The 16565-nt window shown below is 30.0% G+C and overlaps 1 protein-coding gene and 1 long non-coding RNA gene across 4 annotated transcripts; both read left to right on the top strand.

Moving 5' to 3' along the window:
* The first annotated feature begins 1796 nt into the window (after nt 1–1796).
* Nucleotides 1797–5326, top strand: LOC131646987 (uncharacterized). Of its 3 annotated transcripts, none has more exons than XR_009297692.1 (4): nt 1797–2104; nt 3550–3684; nt 3831–4673; nt 4766–5326. It is a non-coding gene; the product is annotated as an uncharacterized LOC131646987 (long non-coding RNA). The 3 variants fall into 3 exon arrangements; XR_009297694.1 differs by having other exon boundaries at nt 3550–4673; nt 4766–4816; nt 4921–5326; XR_009297693.1 differs by having other exon boundaries at nt 3550–4673.
* Nucleotides 5327–10204: 4878 nt separating this feature from the next.
* Nucleotides 10205–14491, top strand: LOC131652368 (O-fucosyltransferase 29-like). Its single transcript, XM_058922213.1, has 9 exons — nt 10205–10766; nt 10873–10963; nt 11476–11552; nt 11831–11919; nt 12010–12199; nt 12371–12552; nt 12837–12939; nt 13062–13390; nt 13919–14491. The coding sequence occupies exons 1-9, from the start codon at nt 10518–10520 to the stop codon at nt 14157–14159; spliced, it is 1551 nt and encodes a 516-aa protein (XP_058778196.1). The 5' UTR covers nt 10205–10517; the 3' UTR covers nt 14160–14491.
* Nucleotides 14492–16565: the final 2074 nt, after the last annotated feature.

Here is a 16565-nt window from a genome sequence, read left to right as displayed (position 1 = left end):
AATTAGAAATTGATGATAAAAGTTTTGAAGAAGGTTTGACTTGGATCACACATCTTGTAAAATAATTCTAGGAAATTTCTTTACTCACCTCCTAACTTTTTTACTGGCGAATTTACTAAAATACTCCTTATTTCGAAAATAAATTTCCGAAAATGTATTTTTATTGAAAAAAAATGTATTTTTGGAAATGCACTTCCGAAAACACGAAAAAAAAAAAAAGTGTTTTCGGAGATGTATTTCCGAAAACACCCCCTTTTTGAGTTTTCGGAGATGCATTTCCGAAAACACCCCTTTTTGGGAGAGGGGTGTCTTCGGAGATGCATATCCGAAACATTCCAAGACCAAATTGGTCTGAGAATGTTTCGGATATACACTTCCGAAAGAATTCAATAATTATTAAAAAATTAAAATCAAGGTGAATCAATACAATTAATAGGTATAAAATTTAGGTGAATCAATAAAATGAAGGTGAATCAATAAAATCAAGGTGAATCAAAATTTCCTAAACAATTTTAAAGTTAAAAATTATTTTACTAACTTATATAAATCAAAAACATGTTAATTTCATAAGTAAATTTTGAATTATATAGAGTTAAATATAAAATTTATTCATTAAATAAAATTAAGACAAAATCTTTTTTTAATTTTTTTAAACTAAATAAAAAATTATAACTCATTTTTAATTATGAATCAGAATAGAAATATATAAATATATAATAATAATTATTAATTTTGTAAGTGAAATATATAAATATATAATATATAAATATATAATAATTATTATAAATTAAAACACTCATTTTTTTAATTTTTATAATTATTATATAAATATATAAATTAAAACACTCATTTTTTAATTTTTTTTGTAAATATATAATAATTATTATAAATATATAAATAAAAAATTATAACTCATTTTATAAGTGAAATTATTTTAATTTTTTTAATTAAAATTATTTTAAATTTTAAAATATAAATCAGAATATAAATATATAATAATTATTATTCATAACTCATAAATTATATCAAAATATATAATTATTATTATTCATTACTCATAAATTATATCAAATTTATGATATGTGAATTAATTAATATCCTAAAATTAATTTTTGTAATTTTTAGTTTTTTTTTTGTTTTTTCGGAGATGTATCTCCGAATTAATCAAAATCCTAATTTTTGGGATTTTTTCGGAAATGCATTTCTGAAGTCTGGAAAAATTTTTAAAAAAAATATTTCAGAAATTCATTTCCGAAGCAGGGGTAAAGTGGGGTTTTCGCTAGGGGTGACCCCCATAGGGAGGTGGGTAAAGAAAAAACCTAATAATAATCATACATGTCACCAAAAGAGTGCTTATCTACTGTTTCCAATATTCTAGTGCATGCCATTGGAATGGAACATCCTCCCACACAGATCTAATTTCACTAGTGTAAAAACAACAATATAATTTTAAAATTTACACCTGATATACTAAAAACGGGTGTAAATAAGAAATATGGTGGCAATTTTATAAATATAGTATCATTTTAAGTAATAGCACGTGAGAATTTACACCCTATTTTAAAAATAATGGGTGTAAATTAAAAATATTATTATTATCAAATCCCAATTACTCCCGTTAAATTTAAAACGGGTGTAAATTTAAATTGATTAAAAAAATTATTTAATTTTATTACTCAAAATATTAATATTATTCTAAACACATTTACAACCCAAAATCTATTTTATTGACTCACTTTTTAACTATCTATTTTGTATATTTACTCTTAAAACTATTGTTTTCTTCAAACTTGAATCTAAACCCGACAAAAGTGCTTATTTTCCAAAAGCTATTTTTTTCTCTCATCTTCCTCACATAACAACAACAATACACTCAAATTCTTCATCTAGTTTTTCAGAAAAAATTGATAAAACAAACAACCAACAATCAGATTCCGTTTTTGACTTGGAATTGTTTCAATTTCGGTTTCGCGGTTCTATTTGAGCTTCACGGCTATGTTTGGTATTCGCGAAGGTTTTTTGTTCAGAAACCAGTTCTGTTTTGCTTCGAGTTTGGAGGTTTCGACTCAGTGCGGAGTTTGAATTCGAGCGGAGCTTTTTCAAGGTTCATATTTTGCATTCGAGCCAATTTTTCTGTACTTGTTTGTTTCAATTTCAAATAGAGTTTTGTTTCAGAATTTAATTTACGTTTTCGACTCAATTACGGGTTCTACTACAGTTTGATTGTGATTCGATTTCGGTACAGTTTTTGGTTTGGATTAAAATTAAAGTGAGTATACAACATCATAAATCTAAATTGGATGAGAGCTTACCGGTAGAAATGAAGAAAAATGCAGAATTTGTCCTAGCTCGCAAGGTGTTCGATAAAATGTCCCAACCGAATTCGTCAGTCTTTTTCTTCCGCTCTCAACATTTTCATTTCTTGGATTATTTTTTTTTATCTGTTGATAACCTCAAATAACCCAATCCAGACAAACCCTTGGTTGAATTTAAATTGATGAAATAGTTTTATGCATGAAATATATCCAACATATAACATAATTTTTTTCAGCAGGGAAGAATTTATTGGTTATTATATGAGCTATCTAACAGAGGCGTTGCATGATATTAGTAGTATTGAATTGAGAGCTATAGTTAGGCAGCCCCTTGGTTTGCACTTGGAGGTAAAAAATTGTGGTTATCGTTGGATATATAAGGATGATCTGGAACAATTAAACCCACAAATGATGTACAATGGAAATTAATGTGCATTGTTATAGTGATAATAAGAACATGCTTGATCTTTGATTATCTCTAATGATATATTGCTAAATGTCAAAGTCTTGGATATATATTAATGTTAATGTTAAGTTGAAGTTATTAGTGGTGTAGCTCTTTTCATTAGTTAATGAGTACCTTATTCAATAGTTTTTTTAACATAAGTATACATGACCGTAAAAGAAAAATGTGAGGCACTGTGTTTTTCTTACTATAATTGTGCAACCTTCTTGACATCATGCCTCTAAAATCCCCTGTCACACTCCCTATGACATGGCTTTGTTACCAGCATTAAGTAATTTTAGTAAAATGAAGTCTTACCTTACAAAATTTAAGAGTTAGACATGATGTTGCTTTAAAGAGAAAAATACATTGAACTCTTACAGTTTTTAATGTTAGATCTTGTTGGATTTACGAGTAGAGTAATTTATGCACAGTACCATTGATCCGAATATTTTAATTGCTACATACTACAAAGAAGAATGAATCCAAAGCTAATTATATTAACCAACTCTAGCAGTTTGTAATAAATTGTAAATGAATTTAGAGATAGAAGAAGATTTTCAGACTTTAATTTGAGCTTCCATAGACATTCCTCATGCTTGCGGTATATTCCAACAAATTATGTTATAAACCCTTCGTATTATGTTATATGTTGTACTCTATTGATTATAAAACCATGAGTGAATCTTCAGTTAGTAGTTTATGGTCTTGAAATAGTTGGTTCATAACAAAAAATGTCTTAACTTTAACCCATATGTATTATGATTTTTGTTGCTTCTTTGATATCAGGTTTTTGGGATGGACAAGAAATACTGGTTCATTCCTGCTTATTCAGAAGAAGATATACGAAGGATGCCGACTCTACAAGGTCTCGAGTATCCATCAAAACCCGACTTCGATTCCCAATAGTTTAAAAACACAAAGGTCATATTTGGTTTAAGTTTAATGCTTTCATTTCTAGTTTCACTTTTAATAACAAAACTTTCCCGGTTTTCATTCCATTCATGGTTATTTCGAAAACATGTTTTTCTTTTCATGTACAAATCTTTAAAAAAAATCCTTGCTTCCAGTCGCGTCTGAACGGCAAAAACAAGTGATGCGTTGAGAGTTGTTAAGTTCACAAGCAATGTTAGGGGTTGGAGCTGATGCAGGTCTTTCCTCTTCATCTCTTTGCAAATTGCAGCCTCTCCTCTCACGTCTCACAACCTCTCTTCTCAGTTCTCTCAAGTTTTTGCAGGTCAAGTTTTTTGTCTCTTTTTTTCTTTTTTCCTCCCTATTCTCTCTCCGTTTCTTCCATTTGTTGGGGTTTTCCGCAGATATGCCTCCTGTTGCAACATAGGATTGCTTCCATCAGTAGCAAGCAACATCAATGTCACAACCACTTTGACTTGGTTACTTTGATTGAGTAATGTCTTACTCTTAACAATATTGTTCTTTTCTTACTGGATGCAGGTCAGCTATGGTTAGACATTACATTAGAATAAAGAAACTAGTACTGAAAACTCAATTAATTAATACGGAAAAGTCATCGATGCTCGCTTTAAAACCATTGGATGCGGATCCGCCAGTGCTTCCTCATCCGTCGGTAGGTTATTTTGTTTGTGTTGGTTATTTATATATCCAGTCATTATCGGGTTAATCCGTGGTTTAAGCTTTGTCTTCGTTGTTAAACCGGTGATTAAAATAAAGCTGCTGATTCTTACACTCTTTCCTATACTCACAAAAGGCAAAACCCTAATTTTCATCTAGCTTCAATCGGAGCACGTGAGAAGAAGATGCCTGCGAAGGAAGATAGCTCGGAGAAGGAGAAGTCTCTAGATCTCTTTCTAAAGATCGGCTTAGACGAACGCACAGCTCGAAACACCATCGCCAACAACAAATTCACTACCAATCTCACTGCTGTTATCCACGAGGTATTCATTTCATTCTATATTCTATTTTCTTTTTAATTTTGTGCTCTCTTTCAAACTTTTTATTATTTTTTGTGTTTCTTTGCTGTTTTAAGGCCGGTGTTACCGACGGATGCAGCCGATCAATTGGGAACCTTATTTATACGGTGAGTTACACGTCTTCTGTTTTGCATGCAACAATAAGGAGCTGAAATGCTTCAAGGTTTTGAGGAAACGATAATAAATTAATGGGTTTAACGTTGTTGTGTAGATACTCATACTGTAGCTCACTCAAGGAATAGGTCTTCTAAGACAACTAGTGATTTTGATAGTCCCCGTTCTGTGTTTCTTGAACGGGCATTTTTGTCATATTCTCGGAGGGGCACTATCAACGGCTCGGTATGGTTACTATTTATATATGTGGCTCTTTCTTGTAATAATTTCTTGTGTCTTGTTTTTTTGCATACAGAAAACAATTGCTTCTCCAGGACGTGGTATTTTGGCCATGGATGAATCCAATGCTACATGTGGAAAGCGGTTGGATTCAATTGGACTAGAGAATACCGAAGCTAACCGTCAAGCATGGCGTAAAATTATATATGAAGAAAGTGTTATGACTTAGTTAAAATATAATTTTTATGTGTATGATTTTATAATACTTGAAATATTATGACTGTACATGATTTTGTATACTTTTTCGTTAATATTAAAAATATTTTGACTTAGTTAAAATGTGATTTTTATGTGTATGATTTTATAGTATTTACAATATTATGACTGAAAATAAAATATAGCTAAATGGTGTTTATGAAATAGGGTGTAAATAGATATAATTGTTCATTCATAAATGGCGTATTTACACCCGATTTTTACTAAAATAGGGGGTAATTAAGAACATATTTACACCCGATTTTTAATAAAATAGGGTGAAATTAAAACGTAATTAAGCCCATTTACACCCGATTTTTATTAAAACAGGGTGTAATTAAAACGTAATTAAGCCCATTTACACCCGATTTTTATTAAAACAGGGTGTAATTAAAACGTAATTACGCTCAGTTACACTCGATTTTTTTAAAACAAGGTGTAATTAAAAACGTAATTACGTTAAATTACACCCGATTTTTATTAAAATAGGGTGTAATTAAAAACGTAATTACACCCAATGACACCCGATTTTTATTAAAATAGGGTGTAATTAAAAACGTAATTACGCCCAATTACACCCGATTTTTGTTAAAACAGGGTGTAATTAAAAACGTAATTACGCCCAATTACACCCGATTTTTGTTAAAAATAACGGGTGTAAATTCGTTAGACATTTCTCACCCTGTGGATATACACCCGATTTTTATTAAAAATAATGGGTGTAAATTTAATAAAAAACGGGTGTAAATTAACATTTTTGTACTAGTGTTTCATGCCTAAAGATAGAACAATTTGGCTTTTATGCTTAACATTTGGAACTCCATTTTGACCAAATGTTCGTATATAGATGATAATAATTATATTAAAATATTTTAATTATGCATTTATGTATTTACTTTTATTATAAACTAATAACAAACTTGTGTATACACGTGGGTTCTAATCTGTTACGCGCATTTGAATACATTATTTATTTTAAATAAAATATTAAAAAAAATTAAACAAATAAATAATTATTTCGTATATAAAAATATTTAGATCAATAATAGATTTTTTCCCGTATACCATTTTTGAATAAAAAATATTTGGATCATAAATACCATTTTTCGTAAATAATATATTTTTTCTGTATACAAATATTATTTTTGTTTATGTATCATTTACAAAAATATTTGGATCAATATTAAATTTTCGTATATAAAAATATTTAGATCAATAATAGATTTTTTGAATAAATTTTTTTCGTATACTATTTTTGAATAAAAAATATTTCAATCATAAATATCATTTTTCGTATATAAAAATATATAGATTAATAATAGATTTTTTTTTTGGAAGAAAGAATTGAGAAAGTGATGAAAGAGAAAAAAATAGAGAATGGAAAGAGATTTGATAAGTTTGATAAAATATGAGGGTTCTATTACTTTAATAATAAAATTAAGAACTTTTTATTGTGCAAAGACCAAATAACCATAATTTTAATGTGGTGGTAAAAAATCAAATAAGGGTAATAGAGACTTTTCCACAGTCATTAATTTTCTTATATTATAGATATAAAATAGAAAATATTAAATTAAAAGTCATATAAGTACTAAAATAATAAATAACTAGATTGTGTGCAGTTATTAAGAAAATAATGTGAGTTGATTTTAAAAATAAATTTGTGTGGTAGGATTAAAATTCCATTTTAATCAATTTATCATATTTTCAAATACTCTCATTAGTTAATATTGTATTTTTTTAATATTATAGTGAATGATGACTATGTAGATTTGAATAAGTTAAGAAATCATACTCTTAAAAATGATATAGAAAATGGAGACTATGTTGTGGTTATTCAACAAGAAAATGAGATTAATGTTAATGAGGAGCATTTTTCAGAAACAAACTCTCTAGATAAAGAATAAATAGTAATAGAGTCTGCTGATAATTTGAATGAGAATATTTGTGATCGAGAAATAGATAGTTGATGATAGAATGAAGCAATTTGATCATGATCTTGTGGTTATGAAAAATAGTGGTAAGAACTCGATGATAGATCTTTGTGATGGCTTGCATTTAGAAAAGAATAACCACCTTTAGGATGATGAAGACAATCCTAAAGGTAAACACAAAAATTTTATCATGGTAAAAAAAGGGTAAGGGAAGGAATAAACTTACTCAGCCTAGAATAAAAGTCAACACCCGAGTCATGTCTAGTAAACACAATAACGCTTAATGAAATCCATTTTTTTGAATGTTCGAGGAGTAGGAAATCTTGATAATGGATTGAGTATTATAAATCGTTGTGATCAACAAAAATTTGACTTGCTTTTGATTATTGAACCAATTATTAGTTATGCTCATTTTCCTATTGAGTGTCTTAAGCGAATTAGACTTAAGAGATTTAGTTTAAATTTTAGACAGAATCATGATTCTAACTTTTGAGTTTTTTGTGCAATAGATATGAATCTCACTATGTTGAGTTTATCTGAACAACATGTAAATTTTTCTATAAAAGTGGATCAAACTAAATTTTTCATTGCAGTTGTATATGCAAGTAACTCTAATGTGATTCGAAGACTGGTATGGAATGAACTTACCCATCATTAAAAGGTCAATCCTGGCCCTTGATGTATACTAGGTAATTTTAATGTAGTTATTAGATACCATGAAAAATTTGGTAGATGTCCTCCTAACTAAACTTTCATTGATGAGTTTTTTAGTTGGACAAATCAAAATGAGTTTGTGCATCTTGACACTAATGGTAACGATTACAATTTGACCAATTTAAGGAAAGGTGGTGCTTACTCTTCTGTAAGGCTTGACATAGCCATTGGTAATCAGAACTAGTTAGATAGTTGTAACACAGTAAATTGCTCCACTTTGATTAAGAATCACTCAGACAATTATCATATTTTTCTCTATTGTGACAAAGGTATTTTGGATTCGGATATTCCATTCAAATTTATACAGATTTGGACTCTATATGATATATGCATATAACTAATTATTGATAATTTGAATACAGATGTGGTTGGTTGCCCTATTTTTGTTTTATCTGCTATTTTGAGATCTATTAAACCAATACTTATGAAATGGAACAAAGAGATATTTGGTAATATTAATCTTAAAGTCACTAAAGTTATTGATGAATTTAATAGGATACAAAGTTTAATTAACGATGCAGGTTATAAAGATGATCTTGGATTAGAGAAAAAACTACTTAAATTTTGTTAGATAAGGAATTGCATATGCAAGAACAATTTAGAAACAATTTTGGAAAAACAAGGTGATGAATACGTGGTTTAAGGATGGACATAGGAATACAATTTTTTTTCACAACACTGTCAAATTGAGATATGCTAGTAACAAAATCACAAAATTGAGGCATGACAATATTTTTTAAAGAATGACATGAATTAGGTAATCATGTTTTTAACATCTACAAAAAAATTATATAGCTCAGAAAATAATTTTAGGTATAGTGATCTAGTGGAGAGAACTATCCCACAACTTATTATGTTTTAAAAAATAAACATTGTAAATCGATCATCCAAACCAAACCAAACCAAACCGGTTAGTTTGGTTCGGTTCCATTTTTGAAAATTGTTGAAAATCGAACCAAACTAAACCGATGAAAATATCATCGGTTCGAATTTTTTTTACCAAAAATCAATCCAAACCGATCCGATTACACCGCTACACTTCACAATACTTCTTTAAAAAATACATAATAAATTTTCTAATTTATTTTAATCATCAAACTTGAATTAAAATCTAATTGAGAGAAGAAAATTATTTCTTATTGACCTTAGATTTTTATTCACTTAAACATATTGCCACTATTTTTTTTTTTTCCTTTTTTTGTCATTTTCTTTTAAATTGTTATACCTTTTCATCTAAGAGAATCTCATTTATAACAAGATTCTAGATGTTCATCCAACTTTAAAAATATGAACTTTATTCACGTTTTTTATTCTCTTTATTTCACTTGTAATGAAAAATAACTTTTTTTTAATAGTTTAATTTTTTTTTTAATTTCTCTTTCTTTCTGTTTTATAACCTTGTAAGAAAAAATAAAGATATATACGTAATTAGACTTTTATACAAGCAATCAAGCATTATTATTTCGAGAGAATGGAATTAATTAACCTACCCTCGAAGCCAGCTACGCATGTTAGTTATTTTCCCTATAAACCGTTGTCATACTTCGAGGTTGACATTTGTCTGCAATCTTGTTTTTCATAATCCAATTTCAGTCTTTAAACCCTACAAAAAAATTGGCATTATTGTATTTCTAGTATTAATGAAGTCGGCACTATATCCGGCGTTGAGGCAATTATTCTCTCCCATTTTCAGCCGGAATAAATAAACTTTAGCTTATATACTAACTTGTCTCTATATGTTATAAAAGATTACAGAATATATATCTCTAATCGAGTTTATGGTGTTAATTAATACACACGTTACTATTTTCCATAAAGTTTTATGCAATGTAATGTGATGTATCCATCCACTTCCACTTCTAATATATTCTTCCCATTGCCATCCCACGTTACTCCATTCATATTCTTTACTATTCTCATCTCACCCCACATTACCATTACTAACAACCAAACCTACATTTCCCATCTTAGACACCACCACTAACTCTTTTCTTTACTTCGTCTGATAACAGATAGTTGTCCAGAAACATCAGATGTAATTGTATAAATATATCACATAAAGTTAAAAAATTTAAATTCGTGACATTTAATTAATTTAATTTATTCGGTTGATAATTATGCAGAAACATTATATATAAAAAGATGCGAGCTCGAATCTACGAGATATTAATTGTTAATTTTAAAAAACACAATAATATTGAAATTTAAAAAAAGCAAAGAAAACAAAAAATAAATATTGCTTTTATAGGAAAGGACTATAGTTTGTTGTGTTGTTGCCTTTCTCCATAACCCCTTCTCTCCAATCTCAACAACAAACAAAACCAAATCAAACGGAACAACACAGTACTACTGTTTGTTCTTCACTCCACAATTCATGTCCATACTAATTAGGGTTCATCTTCCCACATTACTACTAATAACTGCTAGTAATTAATTAATCCCTCACTAATTACTTCTATACACTGCAGTTCCTACATTACTAAAAACGATCCATGAGGGTTTTGGTTTTGGTTTTGGTTTTGTGTAAATCACCCTAACCTAACTCCGAAGCTAATTTTCTCCGAAGCTCAAAATGGGTGTGAGTGTGGGGAAGGCTTGGAGTTTAGGAATGTTGTCGACGAACCTAGCTCTGTTACCAAACAACAAAAAGAAACATGTTTGTTCACAACAACAGAGGAAAACAATCACGATCTCTTGGTCTCTCGTTTGTGGTTTCATGCTTTTCATTTTGGGTTTGATTTCGCTTCTTACTGGTCACATGCTTTCTGATCTCGAATGGTACTCTCATCGATTGGTTCATCCTAATTTCTACTCTAGATTGGTACCTTTCTCTTTTGTTACTTTCCTGTTTAGTGTTAATCATTAATGCGTGGTTTTGATTGGTTAATTTGAGAATTAATTGTTTTTTTTTTTTTTGGTTTTTTTAGGATGGACATTACCGTGCGCCAATTGATATTTGGAAATCTAAATTGTCTAAGTATTACTATGGGTGTAGTGACAGAGGGCGCGATTATGCTCGTGAGTTTCTTCCGAAATTAACTTCTAAGTTTGTTGTTTTATTTGTCAATTTGAGAATTTGAATTGCATTTCTGTTTGTTTTCATCATTGGTTTGTTGCATTGGCTAACAGGTTGAGTGATTGTGTTTTTTTCGTAGTTTTTGAAATGTATGTAAGGAAATGGATGACATAAGCGCATATTATGATAAGTGCTTATGCTATAAACTGCAAATTGAGTAGTTTATCCAAATAGGGTCAGAGTGGAAGTGAAACAAATATTGTTCTTGAAAGACTTTTTTAGCTAAGCCCTTTTTGTGTATAGTGAAGGTGTGCTGAAAATCTGGTTTATAATTTATGGCATGTTTTATTTGTGGTGTGTTGTGTAAGTGAACTTGTGAATAGGTTTAAGAGCCTCCGTTTTGTATTTTGATTTGTTTGTGAACTGATGAATGATGATCTACTTAAGAATGAGTTGAGTAATATACTAACTTTTCCATTGCTGAATTTCTTATTTTCACTACCGGATAATATAGCTGCTGTGCCTGAGCAGATGTCAAATGGCTACTTGCTTATTGCAGCTAGTGGAGGATTGAATCAACAAAGAACCGGGGTAAGTAGTACGCATGTTTCATAATATGCTTGGTCCTGAAATGAAAAAAAAATTTAGGATCGTCCATCTCAGTTGCTCCCCTTTAGATTGATAGAAAAAGATTAGAGTTATATACACTTTTCTCTTATCTAGTTGGCTCTGACTCAGTTATTTTCTGTGAATATGGAACTTTTCCTTAGGTTCTCTTGCATAGTCATGCAATTAAATTAAGTTATTTTTAATAATAATGAATAAGTCTTTTCCGTGGAAATGACGCTTATGGTTTATTCTTCATTCAGATAACAGATGCTGTAGTTGTTGCACGTATTCTTAATGCTACGCTGGTTGTACCTGAGTTGGATCATCATTCTTTTTGGAAGGATGACAGGTAATCTGCAGATTCTATCATGCAGTCCTTATAAGAATCAAGTTCAAGTGGTTCGTTTAATAAGCATACTTGTTTGAAATGTAAATGCAGTGACTTTATCAATATTTTCGATGTTGATTGGTTCATTTCTTATCTCGCAAAAGACGTTACTATTGTCAAAAGAGTTCCTGATAAGGTGATGAGGTCAATGGAAAAACCCCCATATACAATGCGTGTCCCAAGGAAATCAGAGCCTGATTATTATCTTGATCAAGTTTTGCCAATACTTTTGAGAAGACAGGTGTGGCCACTTCTTTGATTTTTATTTTGTATTATGTATTTTAATGGACGTTTTGATTCATTAAATAATTTCTATGAAACATAAGTAACTGGTTTTTGTCAATTTGCAGTGTTTCTGTGAATTTGGCTGTGGTAAGGTGATTTAGTAACTAACATTTAGGAGATGTTGCAGGTTGTACAATTGACAAAGTTTGACTTTAGACTTGCAAATCACCTTGATGATGAGCTGCAAAAACTAAGATGCCGTGTTAATTTTCATGCTTTGAGATTTACAAAACCTATACAAGAACTTGGTCAAACAATTGTTATGAGAATGCAAAAGATGGCACATCGATTCATAGCAGTCCATTTGAGGTTTGTTTGATGTTTTTCTTTTCTTCACAACTTCTTTACAATGTTTTGAAATTGAAAGTCATTTAATAGTGTGAATAAATGCAAAATTTAGTAAGTGTTTGTTTAGTTATACTTTGGGTTTGTGGTGCACCGGAAGGGAACCTACAATTTTATTGAGTAGCATATTAACAACTTCTTGTTTCATTCCAAAGTTTGAAATGGAATAGATGGCAAGAGTTTAGGATGTGCGGAGGATCCATGGTAATTACCACTAACAACCTTGTTCAATATTTGACTTATTACAGGTTTGAACCAGATATGCTAGCATTTTCAAGTTGTTATTTTGGTGGGGGAGATAAAGAAAGAAATGAGCTTGGTGAAATCAGAAAAAGGTGGACAACGTTACCTGTAAGACTACAATCTTGTTTTCTAAGTACAAATTATTTTCTATGTAATACTTCTTAAATCTGAATCTGATTTATCTTTATGTTGATATGAAATGAATGAATTGTTGCCTCGTGATAAAACAGGATTTGAGTGCAGATGGAGAACGTAAGCGTGGGAAATGTCCTCTTACTCCTCATGAAGTGGGTTTGATGTTGCGTGCTCTTGGTTTTACAAATGACACGTACCTCTATGTTGCATCGGGAGAAATATACGGAGGGGACGAGACTATGCAGCCTCTCAAAGATCTTTTCCCCAACATCTATACAAAGGAAATGCTTGCTGATGATGAGCTGAAACCTTTCCTTCCATTCTCATCCCGACTTGCTGCTATAGACTACATTGTTTGTGACGAAAGTGATGTATTTGTCACTAACAACAATGGCAACATGGCCAAGATTCTTGCAGGTCGAAGGTAAGAATATACAACTACTTTGCTGCTGAGATTCAAATTGTAAAATTTAAGCATTAATGTACTAATCTTAAGTCAATTTGTTTACTAATAATCAATAATTCAGGATATATTAATTTCCTTATTTACCATTCCTTTTCAAATGCTTCATTTATAAAAAAAGTGTTCCGAGTTAAAAAAAAAAAACTTTGGCTAAAGCAAAAATTCTATAAAAAGTATAACTTGTTACAGAGGGTTTCTGTAAAAAAATTCTTGTATTAAAAGTATAACTTGTTACAGAAAAAGTATAACTTCTTACAGGGGGTTTCTGTAAAGTTTGTGTATGGAATATGGATTGGCTCCTTTTATAAACAAAAAATATTCCAAACTGTCTAAACTTGATGCAAAAGTTGGGTCTTCTAAGTTGTCATGCAAATGTGCTTTTGTGTGTTATAATTAGTATTAATTACTTTTACTGCCTACAGTTTTTTTCCTCAATCTTTTGCTTTTTGTTAAATAGTCACCTGTTAAACTTGTTTTTGTTCATAATAGGAGATATATGGGTCACAAAAGAACAATCAGACCGAATGCGAAGAAGCTAAGCACACTTTTTGCTGGAAGGCATCAGATGGATTGGCATACCTTCTCCAAAAAGGTTAAGGCATGCCAAAGAGGATTCTTAGGAGAGCCGGACGAGATGAGACCTGGACGTGACTATCAAGAATTTCCCAGCTCTTGTATTTGTGAGAGACAATATGTGAATGAAGAACCCGATACAAAGAACGATACCTGACTGGTTGACTGCAAAAGATAAATCAATGTTCAAAGGAACTTTGGACCGGGGAGGTTATTGTGTAGGGAATGTTTTTGTTAAGAATCCTCCTCACTAGGCTGTTTTCGTCAGCAGAATATTGATCAATCAAATGCAACAATGCCTCCATTTTCTCACTCCAATTGTAATTGTAAATCATCAGGAGGGTAGGCTAAATGAGTGGCTTAGCTTAGGTCCTAGAGACATCAATGTGTTGCCAAATGTTAATAGATAAATATAAATACATATGCTTTGTGTAAATTACATTCAAGTTTATAGCTGCAGAATGTGAAAGTTCTAGATTTTTTATTTTAGTTCAATAAGCCTAACAGTTAAACCCACACTTAGTTTTAGAGAAGTGAAGAGCTGCGGCCTGAATCTCCATTACATCACATCATAACAAGTGTTTTTTGCATTCTTTACATCATTAGAGTTGTACTGTAACATTTTACCATTACAGTTGTTTTTACAGACATTGAATGACCAACACTGATGGAATTAACTTGGCAGTTCCAAATTCTTCTCCAAGAGCACTCATCCATAAAACAGTTAGTTACAAATAACATAATGTAACCAATTTTTATTAAAAAAAATAACCCCAAAGATCTGGGACCAAAAGTGGTAACCATAAGTTTTAGGAATACAAGAGAATGCAATTGTACTTAGGGATGTTCAAATAAACCGGTTATTGGATTTATCCATATCCGATTATTAAAAACCGGTTAATTATCAATATGATTTTAACCAAATCCATATTTTGGATATATTATTAATATGGTTTTAACTAAATCCATATTTTGGATATCCATATCCAACATAAAAATTTAATTGGTCTATTATTTTTAAATCACAAAAAAATATAAATTTTTAAAATATTTTGCAGAAAGAAAAAAAAACATAAAAATGAAAATCGAGTTTTTCAAAAGTTCGAAAAAATCGAATTTTCTGAAAATACCAAAAGAACAAGTTTTTCGGAAATACGAAAAAATCGAGTTGTTTTGAAAAATTTGAAAATCGAGTTTTTTTTTTAAATACGAAAAAATCGAGTTTTTCGGAAATACAAAAAAATCGAGTTTTTTTGAAAAATTGAAAAATCGAGTTTTTTTTAAATACGAAAAAATCAAGTTTTTCGGAAATACTAAAAAATCGAGTTGTTTGGAAATACGAATAAATTCAGTTTTTTGGAAATACGAAAAAATTGAGTTTTTCTAAAATAAATGATAAATCAAGTCTTTTTCGAAAAAATGAAAAATTGAGTTTTCGGAAACACGAATAATTGAGTTTTTCAGAAATATAAAAGAACGAGTTTTTCTTGAAAAAATGAAAAATCGAGTTTTTTTGAAAAAAACGAAATAATCGAGTTTTTTTGAAAAAAAAAATAAAATCTGGTTTTTTCGGAAACACAAAAAAATTGAGTTTTTTTCGGAAACACGAAAAAATCGAGTTTTTTTTCGTAAAAACAAAAAATCGAGTATTTTGAAAAAACGAAAAAATTCGAGTTTTTTTGAAAATCGTGTCTTTAAAAAATATGAAAAATCGATTTTCTAAAAAAAAAAAAATTTAATAACTTAATTTAAAATTAAATTTTAAAAATGAAATTTTTAAATTTAAAACGGGTTATAAAATTTGGTCATGGATATAACCGATTTTGAAAAAATAAATCCGGTTATGAACATTGGTTTTAAAATCCGGTTATACCAAATGGATAATATATGGATATGGATTGGTTATGGACAAAAACCATCCATGAGCATGCCTAATTGTACTAAAGGCCGCAATTGAGTAGACTGAGCAAGTTCAAATTGACAACCATAAAGAGCTAATTCGACACCAACGCATGTAGAATCTCCATGTGTGAGTGTGCTAAACAATTATTAGCAGGAGTAGAGACCACCAAATAAGAACTTGTCAATCTATGAGTACCCCATGAAGTTACAAAGGTGGTACCTGTGGACCAATCCCCCACAGTAAAATAAGCACAAGGAAAGAGCAATAGTTCGAACCAACCCAAAAAAACAAAACGGTCCTTAAAATATCCATGAAATCATTTTGGTATTTGGTAAACCTACATAATCATAGTGATCCTCTTATTCAACTACTTGAAACCATTTTTGAACTTCACATGTATTGAATCCTAAAAGTTCATTCAAAAACTGAGACCTTAATATATTGAACTTAAAAATGTATAAATTAAATTTATTATTAGATTACATAAATAATCATTATATTCTCAATTCAAAATTAGATTAAAATAAAAGCACTTGCATTAATACTCTTGGAAAATAATTTGGCGGTCATTTTGATTCTAACACTAATTAGTCTGTGCAGTTTTGCGTGGAGGGTAACTAATGAGAAAAAGCGAAATAAACAATTCAATGCTGACCCTAG

The sequence above is a fragment of the Vicia villosa genome, linkage group LG2 (genome assembly GCF_029867415.1).
Source record: "Vicia villosa cultivar HV-30 ecotype Madison, WI linkage group LG2, Vvil1.0, whole genome shotgun sequence".
NCBI classification, from domain to species: domain Eukaryota; kingdom Viridiplantae; phylum Streptophyta; class Magnoliopsida; order Fabales; family Fabaceae; genus Vicia; species Vicia villosa.
This window is presented reverse-complemented; position numbering and strand designations above follow the sequence as displayed.

Bases quoted from the DNA above. Each gene is read 5' to 3' on its own strand.
- LOC131652368 (XM_058922213.1), top strand. From the start codon at position 10,518: ATGGGTGTGAGTGTGGGGAAGGCTTGGAGTTTAGGAATGTTGTCGACG. The intron at 11,920-12,009 runs GTAATCTGCAGA...ATGTAAATGCAG, and splicing joins TCTTTTTGGAAGGATGACAG to TGACTTTATCAATATTTTCG. The intron at 12,200-12,370 runs GTGTGGCCACTT...GAGATGTTGCAG, and splicing joins CAATACTTTTGAGAAGACAG to GTTGTACAATTGACAAAGTT.